The sequence below is a fragment of the Lepisma saccharinum genome, chromosome 2 (assembly GCF_977018435.1).
Source record: "Lepisma saccharinum chromosome 2, izLepSacc3.1, whole genome shotgun sequence".
NCBI classification, from domain to species: domain Eukaryota; kingdom Metazoa; phylum Arthropoda; class Insecta; order Zygentoma; family Lepismatidae; genus Lepisma; species Lepisma saccharinum.
In genome coordinates, this window is record NC_139230.1 from 179,614,391 (window position 1) to 179,632,514 (window position 18,124).

Sequence of the window (18,124 nt, forward strand, 5' to 3'; positions counted from 1 at the left end):
AGATTGATAACAATTCTGCCTCGGTGTACATCGCATTGACTTGACTCACGATTTTTACTCCGATGATTCTAGGTGTAGGCATATTGCACAGTGGCACGGATCCAACTTTAAACTGTAGATCCAGTACCGATTAGCCTATCTGTGCATAAAATTGACTTAAAAACTAACACAAGAAAAACTCATGCAACTGAAGGATGTAAGACTGGATTCCTCTGATACCTAGTGGTATAGTTATGAACTTCATGAAACTAGATGATAATGTCACTACACTATGTTGAAAAAATTGAATAGGGAAGTTCAGTTTCTGAGTTCGTGTTTCAGAGGTGTTCGTTTGTTTGTTATTTTCCGCTAATCAAGAATATTTTGTATTAATGCGGACAAATGTTTGGTAATGTTTGTATTAAGTCCACTTTCTCAGATAGGTTAATTGGGACTGTACCTACAGCTTAAAGTGGAATCAGAACCACTGTGCAATGTGCCTACACCTAGAATCATCGGAGTGGAAATCGTGAGTCAACTCAATGCGATGGACATCCAGGCAGTATTGTTATCTCTTTTGTACATCAGTATCATTCTGTCAAATAAGTACTATTAAAATTAGTACTTCATTAAATAAGTCTACGCGTACTTATAAAAATAGTAAGTAAACAAAAAAGGATTGTGATTGTTATTTCAACGAGTTTGACATTAGAGCTTTCTACCTTCGTCACTTCCGGTTAAACTTATGTTACGTAAAATTGACAAAAGAAACATAAAATACAGTGAGATTTCTTCCAGTAAATTATCGTAATTATAAAATTAGTTTAGCAAAATACTTAATACTTACACCATGACTATTAATTTAAATATTTCACGCAATTTAGTAGTCAGTACTTAATTGTTCTCTGGATATACTTGAAAGCGAAAGCTAAACCGCGAGCTTTAGTATATTTTCACTACGTCAATTTTATGTGTAATATTTGTATTTACTGATTTTCTCTGTTTTTCGTTTCATCGCAGAGCTTCCTCAAGGGTGACACACAGATAATGGCAGACGAGGCCTTCCAGAATGCAGTTCAAAGCTATTTCGATGTGTTCCTCAAATCAGAACGGGTGATGAAGATGGTTCAGTCCGGGGCCTGTTCTCAGCATGACTTCCGTGAGGTGTTCAGGAATAACATCGAGAAACGAGTCAGGTAATGTGCTATGCTTTTACTTCATTATGTGTTTCTTTTTTGCACATTTGAAAGTAAAGGCCCGTTTAAAATTCACCCCAATGTACATTTAACCCAGTTCTCTTAGCTTCATGCCGACTCCCTTGGAGTCATCGCACTACGATGCCAGGGGTCCCGGGTTCGAATCCCAGCCTGGTCATGGATGTTTGTGAGTGTCCATTCATCAATTTCATCATATCATCACTCATCCCCATCTTCGCAAATTAGCCAAAAGTGGCACAAAAAGCGAAGTAAAATAAAACAAATCAATCAATCAATCAATCTTAGCTTCATGCCCTTCTGGTTGCTGAACCAGCACCAAATTGAAATTTTACAACCTTGCTCAGACTGACTTCAGGCTTTTCAATCACGTGACAGTGACAATGATATTGGAACCTCGCCACGCAATGCAGAGTTCTACCTAGCGTGGCAATAAGTAGCTAAAGCAACGAAAACTATAATCTGTCATGGGAATCTGTGGAGCAAGGCGACGCATAACGGTTGAGAAGGGGAGAAATCGAGTGGGCGGAGCGAAGCAGTACGCGCTACTGTTAACGGCTGTTAGCTGCAACCGCATTTTCCTCTTCATGCAATCCCTCCTCTCTCACTCGTTCATTGGTCGAGCCCTCTCGAATCACTACTTGCGAGGAGACTTGCTTTCGTTCGCTTGCTCCAGAGATTCCCGGGATAGAGTATGGTAGATAAGTTAGTAGAGCTGAATCCGTCCAATAACAGTCCTCGCACCAAAGGCGAGAGCTAACCATTCGCGTACACGGGAACTCTAAGTAAGTAGGTTACTTAGTTAAATTGCCAGTAAAAAGAAATTCACTTACTTATTCACTGCTCGATGACTAGTCAGACCATAACAAGATTTCATATCATCTTAGTTGAATTTCCATTATCGAAATTATCGATTTGTTTAACATTTAAATTTGAAAGATAAGGAAAATCTATCAGCACTTACTCGTTTTTCGGACGTTGAATGAAGCAATATTGCTCCACTCGACAGATCCTTTATAATGTTTACTTTAGAATAATGTTGAAAATATGGTTTTTTACTTATTATACGACAAAAAATTTAAGGCTTATTGAGGTATCTCCGAACTCAGTGTTGCTGACTATGAAATATTTAGTGGAAACGAGTAGAAATTTTACAAAATATACGATGTATGTACAGATTGATTGATTTTTCGAAATTAAAATTATGGGTGAGAAACACTCATCTCTGTTCATCCATCTTTCTGTAACAGCTTCTCATCCTTTACAATTACTATCCATCTTTTTTGTGAGAGTAACATCAAATGTACTGCTTAAAATTACTTATTGTATACGATTATCTGTGTAGAATAATCTTGAAAACAATAAAAGATACGTGTTTTTTGGTTATGGATATAAATTAATTACATTGTGAAAGCTCGTAGTTTTCAAAGTGAGGTTGTGAAAACATGAGCATTAAGATATGTTTAACACAGCGTTCAACAACTATTACGGTTGACACAGTAACGTAATTCACAGTGATGGCAGCGAAGATGCAAACATCAGTTTTTAGCCTCTCGAAAGTCTCATCTCCAATGCCTGACTCTTTCCTCATTTGTCGGATCTTCCCACTAGAGCTGCCAGATTGAAGTTGACCAAATGAACTTGAACAGGACTTGTTCCGAAGATTCAGTTTCTTCACAGAAAGGAATCAGCTGCATCGTGTCTGGCCTTTTCGTTTTTTACGTTATCTCCAAATCCTTAATAGAAACCGTGAAGGTTCAATTTTCTTCTTTATTTATTTATTTATTTATTAAACACTACAGGCAGATGCCCAGTTACAGTGCTTTGAGGTTAACTGAGTTCAGTTTACATACATATTGACAAAACAAGTAATTAAAAATTGGTAAGAGAAAGCAACAAAGACAAGTAGAAAATAACTACGTATAAGACGGAACAGAATAATCATTACATAACAACAATATATAATACAAGGGTGGTATATCATAAAGTATACAACATATTTGGTTACAATGCTATTATATACAGGGTTCACATAATAAGTTTGCTTTTAGGTCTAAATAGATCAATGTCAGGGGTATTATTGGAGACTATATTGTACAACGCGCACATCCTCCTCATGGGATCCATTTCAGCCATCCTGGTTCTACCGCGTGAAATTTTAAAGAGGTCATTTCTGGGTCTTAATTTTGAGCATGGAACGTAAAAGTTTATTTTTGCGAGAAGTGCGGAGGAGTCTGTTTTTCCATTGACAAGTTTCGAAAGGAAGGTTAACTGGTAAATCAAGTACAGCAGGGGGCCTAGGTTCGAACCTTGGGGGACACCGGAGCTGGATACGTAATAGGAGGACCTTAGTCCTTGGTGCATGACATATTGTCGTCTATTCTGTAAATATGAAGCAAGTAGTTTTATAAGTTGCGGGGAGAGGCAGATGTAAGCTAGTTTCTGAATTAAAGTATCGTGGTGTACCGTGTCGAAGGCCTTTGAAAAGTCCGTGTATATTACATCGACCTGTCCTTTATCGTCAATAGTTGACGCAACGTAATTTGTTAATTCGACGAGATTAGTCACAGTTGAACGGTTTTGTACAAATCCATGCTGGTGTGGAGAAAGGATAGGTTTGACATGAGAGTAAATATGATTATAAATTATTTGCTCAAAGAGTTTAGCTGGAGCTGACAGTTTCGCGATTGGTCTGTAGTTACTTATGTCTGTCTTATCTGCCGCTTTGGGGATTGGACAAATCTCCGTCGTTTTCCAACTTGCGGGGAATTTTTCTGTTTTCAAGATTAAATTAAAGAGGGTGTGGAGAGGGAACTTGAGCGCCTCTGAGCAACCTTTAATAACGTAGGGGGGGATTAGGTCCGGTCCAGCTGCTCTTTTTGGTTTGAGTTTCTTGATGGCTTTTTCGATTTCTTTTAGGGAGATTTCTTGGATGCTTAAGAGACTAAGTTGGGATTTCGGGAGCGCGTTCGTACGTGTGGTTTCGTAAGAGGACGGTTCCGCGGAAAAGACAGATTCGAAATATGTAGCATAAACATTCTGGATGTTATTGTTATCGATAGGTTCACCATTGAGTTTGGTTGGTTGGTCTGGTGGATTCTTCCTTTGATTCTTAACTAAAGACCAAAATAGATTTGGGTCGCGAGTCAGATTAGCTTCGCAGCTGTTAAGGTAGTTTTGGTAAGCTTTGTTTATTTCCGCTTTTAATTTCGTTCTTAGGGCTTTAAAGTTAGCTTCATGATACCCTACATTCCCTTGTTTCCATTTTTTATGATGGTGCGACTTGATCTTTATACCTTTTATAATATCTAGCGTGAACCAACATGGGTACTGATTAGAATAAGTTGAGCGGGAGAATGGGACGCATTCATCAAATATACACTTAATTATTTCATAAAATTTGTCCACTGCAAGATCGATATCTTTGTATTTATGTAATTGTTCCCAGTTAGCCGATTTAAATTTGTGAAACATACTGACGAAATCAGCTTTCTTAAAATTGTATCGCTTAATACTCGACTCTGAAGTTTTACGCTTAGGTTTGGGGCGTGGTACATTAATTCCTAGGGGAGGGTGGTGAGTATCTTCCGGCACCAGTGCATCCTGCCGGAGTATCGTTACATTATCTATATTTGTTAGGACTAAATCTAGGGTTTTACCGTTGGCATTTTGTATAGTATTTAAGTTTTTGAGATCATTAAAATCAATAAAGTACTTCAATTCACGACAGTGGGAACCTAACGTGAGGAGGTCGTTAGTAGGATGAGTTATGTCAGGGATGTTAAAGTCACCAGCGATGAGCAATGGGGCCCCTAGAGGACAATGTGCGGTTATGTGGGAGAACAAAGTTTCATATACCGGTAGGGGTGATGACGGCTGGATGTATATTACAGAAATATAGATGGCATGTTCATGTTCCGGTTTTAATTTTATAATTACACAGTCTATGGTTTGTTCAGTTAACGGTAAATCCACCAGTTCAGGGCAATGTTCTTTCTTTACACCAATAAGAACACCACCTCCTAGGGTTTTCCCGTTTTCTCGTGGGTTGCGGTCCGATCTAAAAACACTGTATTGTTCTGAAAATATTTCCGAGTTGGATATTGAAGTGTTGAGCCAAGTTTCAGCGCACAAGACCACGTCGTAGTTATTCGCCAAAATGCTGAGAAGAAACTGATTCGTTTTCGTGCGTATACCTCTTAGGTTTTGATAAATAATGCTCATGGGGACTCGATTTGTTTGATTCTCGTGAACGGTTTTGACTGAATGTACATTCTCTGGCGAGTTATCAGAAACGGAGTGTGCACTAGTTGCGTTTGTACTCGTTCCGCTAGGTTCGAGATTGTCAGCTGTTTTCACTAATACACCAGTGGGTCCTGAGGGGATGTCCTTCTTACCTGTCAGGTTGCGATGGGCGTGGCTACGTCGACATCTTCAGAGAGGCCGGAGGCCATTTCCGCGGGACCACTTGCTTCGCCGATCGTACTGCATTCCTGAACTTCCAGGGTGGATAGGGGCTGGGGAATGTTGAACTGCACTTTCACTTCGAGACGGGTTGGCGCCAACAGTTTGGGGCTCAGATAAGGTGGCTGGGTCAGGTTGGAGATCACTCAAGGAATACTTGACATTGTCAACAACGAGGTGGCGGTAACTAATGTAGGCTCTATGACCAGCATTCCGGGCACTGTGCATATGTTCCAGGAGTCCTTAAGTCCCAGAAGTCGATCCGCTCGCAGCCCTTGAAGTAGAGCAGCGGCTACTGTTATCTTCTGCTGGCAGCAGGCGATTATTTCTTGTATAAGTATGTCCGGTCTCCTTCCTCCAGAGTCTGTTTCACCCCTCAATTTCTTTCACACAATTCTTCCTTTCCTTATATGGTTGATGTTTGATTCCATATGTCTATGTCGTTTATGATTTTCATCAATCTGGAACTCCAAGCAGAGATGATTGATCCTATCTCGCTTCTCAACAGTATTTGACAGCTCAAGATCATGATTTACCCTGTATGTTCAGGTGAGAGTACCTCGTATCTCTTAGTGCTTCCTTCCTGACGTACTTAATAGCCACTTTTCCACTCATATCGTTACAGATCTGCACTCTATACTAATCTCACATACCTGCATGCATGCATGCACATCGTACAAAGTATGTTCATCCATATGTACATTCTAAAAAATAATATATGCTCTTGATAATTCGCAACTTGATTAATAAGATTTATATCTTGTTAACTTGCCTTTTGTGCAATCTTCTTTTGTCTCCTTAACGTTACTGTGGTGGAAGCTTGAACTTAGGGTTGATGTGTGTGTGGTATTTTGCACAACATGTACTGCCATAGTGAAATAATATGACCACTTGAGAACACGACGAAACAAAATATTTTGTCATACTGAATTATTGTAGGGGTACGCCAAGGGTCCTGAGTTCGAATCCCGCTCGGGCTTGGTTGTTTGTGAATGTCCATTCATCCATTTCATCATTTCATCACTCATCCCCATCTTCGCAAATTAGCCAAGAGGCACAAAACGCGAAGTAAAATAAACTAAATCAATAAACAATATTGTGGGGGAATACATCAAACACGAGTAAACCTTATTAGAGTGACCTGATTTCTATTTTACCCTGACTTCAAGAACATGATTCTTTCAGCTTTAATAATACACATTATCTAAAAATGTTATTTTTCTTCTGCTGTAAGGTGTGGAAGAAATATGGACTCTAATGTATAAAAATGAATGAATACATTCAATTTACCAATAATCGTAATTTCCATGATCCTAACTAGACAATAAAAAAATTACAAGAAACCCTAACACTTGCGCCGATCTAGGTTATTACTTTCCTCCTCCTGTACTTTTGAAATATGCCGTGCCAACTTCCCAGCCATAGTATTCAGACATAATTTCGCTTCACATTTCAACTGTTGTATTACATAAGTAGCATCAGAGAGTATACAATTTGTTGGGAAAAAGTTTAAGCTCACATTACGATCAAATATGCTAAACTGGATTGAAACTGCAAATTAAAGTGAGATCCGATCTAGCACCTCGTGAGTACAAATAGACAGCGTTAGAAGCTCTTTGGGGAACGTTTAATTTTACATGGTGCAGTGAAGACACAAGAAAATAATAGTGGGGAGGCAGAGGGGGTCACAATAACATTTTCTGGAGGGCAGCCAATCAGAAAGTTACTGTTCATAACGTTACTTCTATTGCAAAAAAGCAACTCTGTTGGATACTTACTTTTAAATATAGCTAGTTACAGTGAGAATTCCTCAAAATAATAACTGTCACTTGTAACTGTGTTACAAGTAAGTAGTTACTTCCAAACACTATCTCTAAGTACCATACAAACTGCATACTTTGGCTAAAAGAGCATTTGTTTATGTAGTCTTTCTTGTTTGCTGGGAAACGGATGGGTTTACCAAGGCGGCATCCTCCCCTCTGGCCCCTTCTGGCGTTGTCACTGACCTGATGTACTTGAAAGTGGTGAAGCAATGTACACTCTGAAAATGTTTACCTTTATAAGAAGGATTTGCACTCTCACTGCGATCAGAAATAAAAGTCCCCGAAAGCATACGAAAGTAGAGTTTGCATTTTACTTTTACCCACTAGCTGTGGAATTTAATATTGTACGTATTAGTAGAGTGCTCCTCCGTGGTGTTGTGCTTTGGGGTCCGACTGCGGTTCAGGTTCAGGTCTGGGTTCAGTCTCTGGGTTCTCGGCTCGTGTATAGGGCCGGTGGCAACCCACCATCGTGAGGAAATTGGGAAGCTACGAGTGAGTACCGTAACCAGGTCTCGGAAATCTACTATAACGGCTGAAGGTTCGACCTGCTGACCCCACATCACTCTATTACCGGTTGAAGATGTGGGATTGTGGGAGTGAGACTGGCAGTTGGGGGATACGCTAAGACCATTCCAGGGCTGTAGAGCCATGGGTTTATATTAGTGGAATAAAGTTTACCTTATTCACACATGATGCAATGGGAGGATACATCGCAGAGAGCTAAAAGGAATATATGCATAGTAGAATTTAGGATTACCGAAACGAAACAGCATGACGGATAGTTACTAAGCAGTGTTAGAAATTTGCAGCGAACATTTCGATTTCCTTTCGACTGAAACTGGCTATGATACTCGACCCTCTAAGTTCTCATTTGAAACCATCTCATCATCGAAGAAGAGTCGTAGTGGAGAACCAATTTTTAGCACTGTTGTAAAATGCTATCCAAAAATAGCAATTGCTTTAGATTATAGTAATGATTACAACTTGTCTAAATTATATATTTTGTAAATGAAGTTGATCCAGTAATCGTGTTGAAACCAAAGTTTTGTTTATTTTGTATGGTCATTCAGGGGCGGCCCTTGGGGACGCCAAACCGAATCGTCCTCCTTGAGTAGTGCAAAAATATTAGTTCTGATTACATAAGCGTGGCTATTTGTTTGTTTTGAGTTTATGCACAGAAAGGTTAATCGGGACTGAACCTACAGTTTAAACTGTGATCCAAACCACTGTGTACCTCCGCCGGGTGCGTGGATATTTGTTTTAAAAAGAGTTGGATTTATCGTTGACAATAATTAATTGAAGTTACTTCTGCATAATATAGTAAGTACATTGCAAAATTATCTAGCTGTTTAAAGTAAGAGATTGCTGTTATTTTGATATCATTGTGTAGGTATTAAATCAACACATACCTACAATAAACTTGTTCTTTAAATATAAAACTTTAAGGTATTTAAATAAAAGGCTATTATTTTTCGTCATTAAAACCGTAAAAAATAATATATAGGCCTAATGTCTTCTTTTTATTGGAGGAAGGTGGGAGGTAGGGTAAATCCACCTCGCCTAGGTGAAAATATTTTTCTTGAGCCATCTCTGTGGTCGTTATGTTATTTTATTCACAAATTTAAAACTCGCATAATCTTCATAAAAGAGCATTCAAGATAATCGGTTGACAATTCGAATAAATTAAATTCAGCAGTCCATGGACTCGAGGCACGTGCGTAGCTTATTAGTGATGAAGATGCCCGTTCGCAATGCTTAAATAAGAAAAATTACTTGCCAAAAGTAATCAACCATTATCTCCATTAAAGATCGTTAGAATGAATTACTGCCGCCAACTCTTCGCCAGGGAATGAGCATCTCCAGCTGAAAATGTCGGTGGTAATCCGCAAGGAGGTGAATAATTATTCTTTAAAGCCTTCGTGTTTGTGAAGTGAGTGGTGACATACTTGCAGCTTGTAGGTTTTCGTAATTACATCAGGCGTTGGATAATGCAGAAAAGTTTAACTTGGCATGGACCGCTGGCTTTCTTCCAACTTTCTGTCGTTAACGTGGCTATATAAATGCACCAACACTCGATTAGCTTGTGGATCAATATTGAGTTTAGGGCCGAGCAGATCTTTCCGTGAGCATTAGAAGTTACGCAAATAGATTGTGGATTTGGAGACAGGAGTCCACTAGGCTTTTGAACGCAAGACTGAAGAATGGGGGACACTGGAGCTTCATTTGCATAACAGTTCAACTAAATATTTTATGAGTTTATTTCGAGCATTTCTCGACTTAACATAAGCAAAGAATTTAAAGAACGAGATGATGCAACTTTTTCTACACATCATAAAACGGAAACTCAAGAGATCCTAAAGGATCAAAGTAGAAGCTGTATCTTAATACTCATGTTTTCACAAATTCACTTCGAGAATTGGCTTTCACAATGCATATCCATAAGCAATTAAGTTTCAAGTTTCCCTACCGAACAAAAAATATAGAAACTTGAAGATTAATCCCTATACTGATTCTGAAAACCTGTTGCCATTATACCCAAAAGCTGATATGTCAACCAATCAACACGCATCTTCTTATTGTTTTGAAGATAATTCTGCACATACGTATACAATAAGTGATTTTAAGCAATGAGCATAAATTTGATGTTACTCTCACAGAAATGATGGATTGTGGAGGAAGCGAGAAAGAAACATTTTTTACACCACATTTACTTTTTGGTTGGCTCCGTCGGGGACCCCTCTGGCGTTTGGGGCCCCGGGCAAATTGTCCCCTTTGCCGTCCCTACTCGGCGGCCATGGACTAAACGGATGTTCAATCGGTTGAACTCTGGTGTTCTATACTTTCTTCGCATTCCTTATGTTACATCTCTATAACTTTCAACTGTAGTATATATACATTATATTACTACCGTTCAAGTAATCGTAAATGATGAGAAGCTGTTATAGAAAGATGGATGAACAGAGATGAGTTTCTGACTGTTAGCGCACCCAGAAATTTAGTTTCGGAAAATCAATCAATCTGTACATACATCGTGTATTTTGTATAATTTTTATTTGTTTCTAATAAATTTTTCATAGTCAGCAATACTTAGTTCGGAGATACCTCAATAAGCCTTAAATTTTTCGTCGTATATTAAATAATTATTATTAGTAAACTGTAGCCACTGTGCCTGATCCACAATGTAACTAAATATACACAACTTCTATCATTTGAAAACCAAGGTAACAATATGAAATCGAAGCTAAATTTTCTGTGATACGCTTCTTCTTTTAATTAACGAACATATCACTGTACAGTCGCCGGCAATATGAATGGGACACCTTGCATTCTGAAATACTTACTTCCGTGCAAGGCGTTTTGTGTGTTGCCTAACTGTACTTTTTATTGCTGGTGACTGTACATAAGCCGACACAGGAAACGCTTATTTAAATTACGAAATATACAATAACTTAACAGGTTTAGAACCCCTGAATATGTATCTTCATACAGAATATGTTTCTTGATTACATTATATGGAGGGAGAATCGAGAAATCCTGCTTTTTCCACTTTAAACTTATGACAATCGAAATCTCCCATAAAACGCAAACATGTAAAGCATCTTCATCCTCAGTGCCTATATTGAAAGAGTTATATGTCCATAGTGCATGAGCGAACAATAGATCAAAGGAACAAGATCGATCACACAATGTTGTTGTAACCTACGAACATTAATACTGAACTCAATGGCAAAACCATGGTCAATATGAGTATTTCCCGCCATGCTCCACGGTGAAGCCTCCACCCAGTCTTGCCCGAAGCAACAGTTTTAGGTTATGTCATAATAACATGAAACGTGTGCATTGACAATTAAAACCCACTGCTTGGAGAACTCAGGAAACCATGCCGCTACATAGTGTATAAAAGAGTTCCAAGTAACACTCACGTTTCCAGTTGAAACAGCAAATATGAAATCGAAATATTTTAGAACAGTACACAAACTGGACACGACTCATGGAACTGACGAAATGACGCCTCAGAGTGAAGTCAGCAGCTGTCGAACTAACGGCTAGTTTCTCCTGTTAAGGTCAAGAAGAAATCGAATGGATATAATCACGTGGTGGAAAAATAACACCGGTAACTCGTCTTGCCCCGGTATCCCGTCTTACCCCACGTTCCCCTACTTTACCAAATTGTAACGCGATAGTAAGTGCAATTCCTGCTTTCTAAGTGTAGGAATCATGTATACATGTTCTTGGAAACTTGTCAAACTGTCAAGAAGAATATGTTAAAGAGAGAAACTAATCATTAAATTGCATTATGAATTAAATTAATTCTACGTTGTTATACTAACAAATTCGTTCTAACTGGAATATTGTACACACATAGTATCTATTTTATCCACCACATGAATGGCCAGTTATTTATTTATGGGTAAACTTATAAGATGCAATGAAAACCAAGTCGATTGGTTAAATTACAACCGTTGAAGTATGCCGTGTTCTTACGCATGTTTGTTAGGAATAATAAGGATGTGGTAATTTACTTCAGAGATCTTAATCGACAAGCTGTACTGGATATCAAATTAGAAATTTGATAAAGCAACAACAGCAATACGAAGTATTGAAGAACAATAAATTTCTGGAAGAAATAAGTTTCCTGTAGCTTAATTTTGCGACACGCTATCATTCGTTTTGCATGTTAACTAATAAAATCACTGTCACGTCAGCACACAATATGCAAGTTTTCGTGTGCCTAATACACCACAAATATTGATCATAAAGGTAGCAAGTTCTTAAATCAAGAAAAGAATCATTTCGATGATTTTGGTATTAGTACGGATTATTAATACACACACATACACTCACCGCCCCCCCCACACACACATATACACACACACACACACACACACACATATATATATATATATATACACACACACACACATATATACACACACACACACACACACACACACACACACACACACACACACACACACACACACAATTAAAATCTGATTGCTTTAACCAAGTTCGAGTCCACGTCTCAACTTGTGAGCAAGAGTGTATTGTTATTCTGCCTACATATCCTGCCGTGGATATCGTCTCATGATCAAGGGACTCAGGTTCGATTCTCAGTTCATAATGTGAAATTAATGCTACTTTAAAGAACTTCCGTAAATTTAGTACTATCCTTTCGCAGGAAATCTTGTATAAAACAAATATCAATTTTGTTCAGTTTAATTTTCAGCCTATTTTGAGATTGCAAAATGTGTTAGTTTGTTTTAATCCCACTTTATGCACTGATAATCTAATCGGAACTGAACCTACAGTTTAAAGTGGAATCCGCACCACTGTGTGCCTCCACTGGATATCGAACCCGGGACCTCTTGATCATAAGGCGATGACGTTACACTACGAAATCGGAAGGCCTGTACTTGCAAAATGTCCAATTATTAAAAATAATAATAATAATAATAATAATAATAATAAAGTGCGCTACCGATGCTCTGCTTTGGAAAAAGTTAATTTTAAGTCCACTTCATGCAGAATTGAGACTGGATCTTTATCCGGATTCAAGTACTAAATATTACGCCGCTGTCCTGTCTCTTGAGGCAAATTGCATGATGATTAGATGAAATTGATGAAGGGACAGCGCACCTCCGGTCGACAAACCCGCCCCCAGCAAGGAAGAAAAATTACTAGATAAATATATGTAATTTTAGAACAAATGTGACTGCGCTCCAAGAAAATATTCCTGCCCCCTCTCTATTCGGAGTGATGTGACTGGAAGGGTCACTTACCCTCGTCCAGGCTCGGACTCGAACCCAGAACCTTCGGTGGCGAGAGCGTGATGCGATCACTTAACGACCGATGCGGCCTTCCACATCAATGGAAATCAGTGATGTGGAGCATTGACGACAACACACTGCAGCTTCCTCTAGACAGCGCGAGGCGTTCTTCCAATGATGTATCCCCATATCGATCCTTTGCCATCTCTTTCCTCTCCCGCAATTCACCATCTTTTCTTAGACAATGAAATTTGTTCATCGATTTTCTGGGCACCGTGCAAGAGCAACTTGGGACCACGACACAAATCACTGTCTCATTCCACCGACTTTGTTCAATTGAACTCAAGGGAATTCCCCGAAGCTTGCGAAACGTATAATAACTTCTCTGTTTTCGGGTGAGTTCTAACATGGCTTCGATTCCCTGTCGCTGTAATGTAAGACCAACATGTGAGTATGAAATCTCGACGTAACGATATGTTACTCTAATGTAAAAGAAGAAGAGAGGTTGCTGTCAAAAAGAAAATTGGAAAGGACACTAGAGATGCTAAGATACAAATATAGGTGCCAACTGTATACTTGTCAGTATTCTTAGGTTATCAGCAAGGGTAGTTCCTAACTTTACGGGATTTTAATATTTTAAGACTTTTGTTCTTTATAATTCCAAATTAATTCCATAATTAACGAAGCAAAGAAACCAAATTTTCTTATATGATCTCACTACCGAGGCTTCTAGATTTGTTGTCACCACCTCGAGTCCATTCAACATATTATATTGTATATATACATAAATAAAACGTAACTCCATGGCGAAACAGTCCTCCCAGAGCTAGGACATGCCAAGCGGCTCTTCATTGAGTCCCATTGCCGCTGTTTTCTGGTTTTCGAGACCTGAGGTCTCGCCACCACTGGCCGCCACTTCTTCGTTTATATGCACACACACGCACACAAATACGTATACAGTGCTTCTTTTCTGGAAAAAATTCCGGTACTCTTCGCCTTGGTTTGCTATTGTGTTCATCATAAGAACTTACGGGCGTGCACAGGGAGGGTAAAGAGAAGTCGATTGACCCTTCCTTGGAATAAGGAAAAATTGCCTACTTCTCCTTCCTCCCTCCTTTTTCTTGTAACTGCTTTGTCTCTTTCTTGTCTTGTATCTTATTTCTAGCTTTCGACCATTTCTCGGTTTTTGAATTGCTTCGTTCGAGTTTGATCATTTCTTCTTCTGTGTGTTCTATGTGTTCCCTCCCATCTTCTGTCATTTTCTTTCCATCGGTCTTCTGTTGTTCTTCTTTCTTCTCCCTCTATCTATCTGTCTTTTTCTTTTGTATTTCTGTTTTCTTTCTCTCTCATTTTTCTATTTTCATTCATTCTCTTTCTCTCTCCTGCTTCTTTCTTTCTTTTTTTTCTCTCTCTCTCTCACTCGCTTTTGTATTTCTCTATTTTTCGCTTTCCTCTCTCTCTCACTCGCTTTGGTATTTCTCTATTTTTCGCTTTCCTCTCTCTCTCTCTCTCTCTCTCTCTCTCTCTCTCACTGGCTTTTGTATTTCTCCATTTTTCGCTTTCCTCTCTCTCTCACTCGCTTTTGTATTTCTCTATTTTTCGCTTTTCTCTCCCTCTTTCTCTCTCTCTCTCCCCCCTCTCTCTGGCTTCTCTACTTATTTTCATCTCTATTTCGTTTATCTCTTTTGCTTTTCAATATCTATGTATCTCGCTTCCCTATATCTTTCTCTATCTCTCTCTCTCCTTCTTTATTTCTTTCTCTCTCTGTGCATATCTCTCTCTTTTTTTCTATCTCCCTCAACACACTTCTTTCTTATGATAACATGTAAACACGATTATGACTCCTCTTGGAAATTTTTCTCCGCGCGCCTATGTAAGAACAACTCAAAATGTTGTGGTATATTCATAAATGATAAATTCATAAATCCATGTACTTAATATTTCTTTCATTAAAATAAAACGTTATTAGATTTATTCTCACATATAAAAAATGTGCCGGTACGGCGTACCGTTGCGTACCGCCAAAAAGAAAGTAATATATATATATATATATATATATATATATATATATATATATATATATATATATATATATATATTGTACACTTGTCGCCGAGCGGAGAATTGTTGTCCCTCAACTCCAGAGGTATCATGAGACCCCCATCAAAATGTAGGTTGTCCTTGACTTCGAAAGTTTCTTTGTCTTGTAACTCTAATGCTTGTTCGATAAAATGCTCGAAATGCAGGGGCGCCAAGTTTTAGGTTAACTGGCGTGATTAATTAAATCACCATCGCGAACGTCAACTTCTGAACTTCCCACGAAGCATGGCCGATTAGAAAGCTCTTTGGGTTGCGAGGGCACAAAAGGGGTAGAAGTGATGAGGACCTATCCTCGCACGTCTAGCACAAGACATTTAAATTGGTCAGTGATCGAAAGAATGCCGATTCCATATTATAATGTGGAATAACTAATTAAATGTGAGATGAAAATTTTGTTAATAATATCAGCATTTATGATTATAGCTGCCGCTGTTTAAGCAAACGTTCACGGGTTCTATTCCCGATAGAAATTCACTTCAGCGATTCGGTGTGAATTTTCTATTTTGGTTGCGTAACGTAGTTCTCTACCTCCTTATATTAATTGCCACAATAAGAATGAATGAAGATCAGTTCGAAGAATAAATACAAAGAAACGCCAATTTCCTACCGGGAATCGAATCTGGAACCTTCTTCGGCGATAGGATGATTTGATTTGATTTGATTTGCTTTATTTTACTTCGCTTTTTGTGCCACTTTTGGCTAATTTGCGAAGATGGGAATGAGGGATGATATGATGAAATTGATGAATGGACACTCAAAAACATCCATGAAGCCAGGATTCGAACCCGGGACCCCTTGCGTAGTAGCGTGATGTGCTAACCACTCCGCCACAGGGGCTGGGCGATAGGATGAGTCGAACGCTTAGTTCACTCGGCCGCCACGGCAGTTCAACATTCTGATCCACTTTAAACTGTAGGTTCATTCTCGATTAGCCTTATTGTGCATAAAGTGGACTTAAAGTACCAACTCAATCAATCATTCTCGATTAACAAGTAAGTTCGTACCAGCGTTTGGAAGTAGCTAGTTACTTGTAACGAGTAACAGTTACTTTTTTAGGAAATCTAACTACCTAACTAGCTACTTTTAAAAGTAAGTAGTTTTAACTCAGAGTTACATTTTTTTGCAATAGAAGTAAATATATCAACAGTTACATTTACAGTTGCTTTACGAAACTTAACTGTTGACTTTAAAATTTGTAATTTGGGAGAATAACTACATTTGGCACCTCTCTTTTCAACCATGTGCCTTCTCTGGATGCTAAGGTGAAAGCATTTACGTGGAATCGCTTGGTGCAAGTATGCTAGACTTCGTTGCATGCTAAATTTAGAACATCCTCATTTGATTGCAATTCGTCATTCCCAATTGAGTGCGAAGACATTGGAATTTTCGTCGAAATCCTGTATTCATTTGGAACATGGTAGTCAATTGATTGATTGATTTGGTGTTTTAAGTCCACTTTACGCACAGTAAGGCTAATCGGGACTGGGCCTACAGTTTAAAGTGGGATCCGAACCACCATGTGCCTCCACCGGGTATCAAACCCGGGACCCCTTGATTACAAGGCGATGACGCTACCACTGCGGAGGAGGCCCTACATGGTAGTCAAGCTGGAAAGAAGTCATTGTTAATAATAGAAAGAGATCATATATAGAGAATAAAATAAAGTGAATGGTCATTCAAGCAAAGATAACTCCTTTTTTTTGTTGTAATAATATAAATATATCAAGATTATGTGTTATGTACCAGAAACATAATAAAACATATGTAAGTCTTCATATATTTATTTTATGACAAGTAGTGATAATTGATCGTGATTCGTTCGTAATTTGTTTACAGGAAAATTTCCGTCAGAAAGTAACTGTAAAAGTAACTTAAAGTTACTACCAGTAACTACTGAGATACTTTGTAAAGTAAGTAACTGCAATTGCAACTCAGTTATTTTTGTAACGAAGTAATTGTAGCTGTAATTCAGCTACTTTTAAACAACAATTTTCCGAAAACTGGTTTCTACACAAAGTATACTTGAAAATCATCTCTGAATAGCAGGCTATATTATCTTTTGGTTACTCAATTTTGCTTTTTGGAATAACTCATATCTTTATTTGCGTTTGTATTATGGTCAATTTTCCTTCGCTTTCTATGATACATCGCTATGCTAATCGCTTAGATTATGACGAATGATGAGTAAGTGAAAGGAAGAAAATGCCGAGATCCGAAACCAGATACCCTGGTTGGTTTCGCAACGTTTTACGCTATCCATTTCATCATGTAGACCGGCTCTAAATCGCCACAACAATTGTGTAATATTGTATTTGTACTATAGCTTTAGATGTGTTTCTTCGAGAGCGTAGTGGCATCGTAATAAAAAGCCTTAGTGATCGATTCCCGCTTGAGGTTCAATACACATCGGTTAGGATTCCGCCTCAAACTGTAGGTCTACTCCCGGTTAGCCTATCAAAGCATAAAGTGGACTTAAATCAAATCTCTATCTACCCGTATAGTTCTTTAAATATAGGTAAATAGGAAGCACTTGACTCAACTATGATATTTACATTGGCATATAGATGTGACATCAACAGACCTCCGTGGCGAGTAGTGAGCATTGCGCTCTACGACGCCAGCGATCCCTGTTTCGAATCCCGACCTGGACATGGGTGTTCTTTGTGATCGTTGCTTCATAAATTTCATCATATCATCACTGATTCTAATCTTCGAGATTAGCCAAAAGTGGCAGAAAGGCGAAATATAATAAACCAAATCAATCAATCAATCA

General features: G+C 38.5%; 1 protein-coding gene across 15 annotated transcripts in view; it reads left to right on the forward strand.

Moving 5' to 3' along the window:
* The window catches only part of Cadps (calcium-dependent secretion activator 1), a 462,589-nt gene that overhangs the window by 266,042 nt on the left and 178,423 nt on the right, over positions 1-18,124 (forward strand). For all 15 annotated transcript variants that reach the window (XM_083117745.1, XM_083117744.1, XM_083117743.1 and 12 more), the window contains exon 5: positions 1,000-1,175. In XM_083117745.1, coding sequence (XP_082973871.1) covers positions 1,000-1,175 — 176 coding nt within the window. The remainder of the gene's footprint in view (positions 1-999; positions 1,176-18,124) is intronic.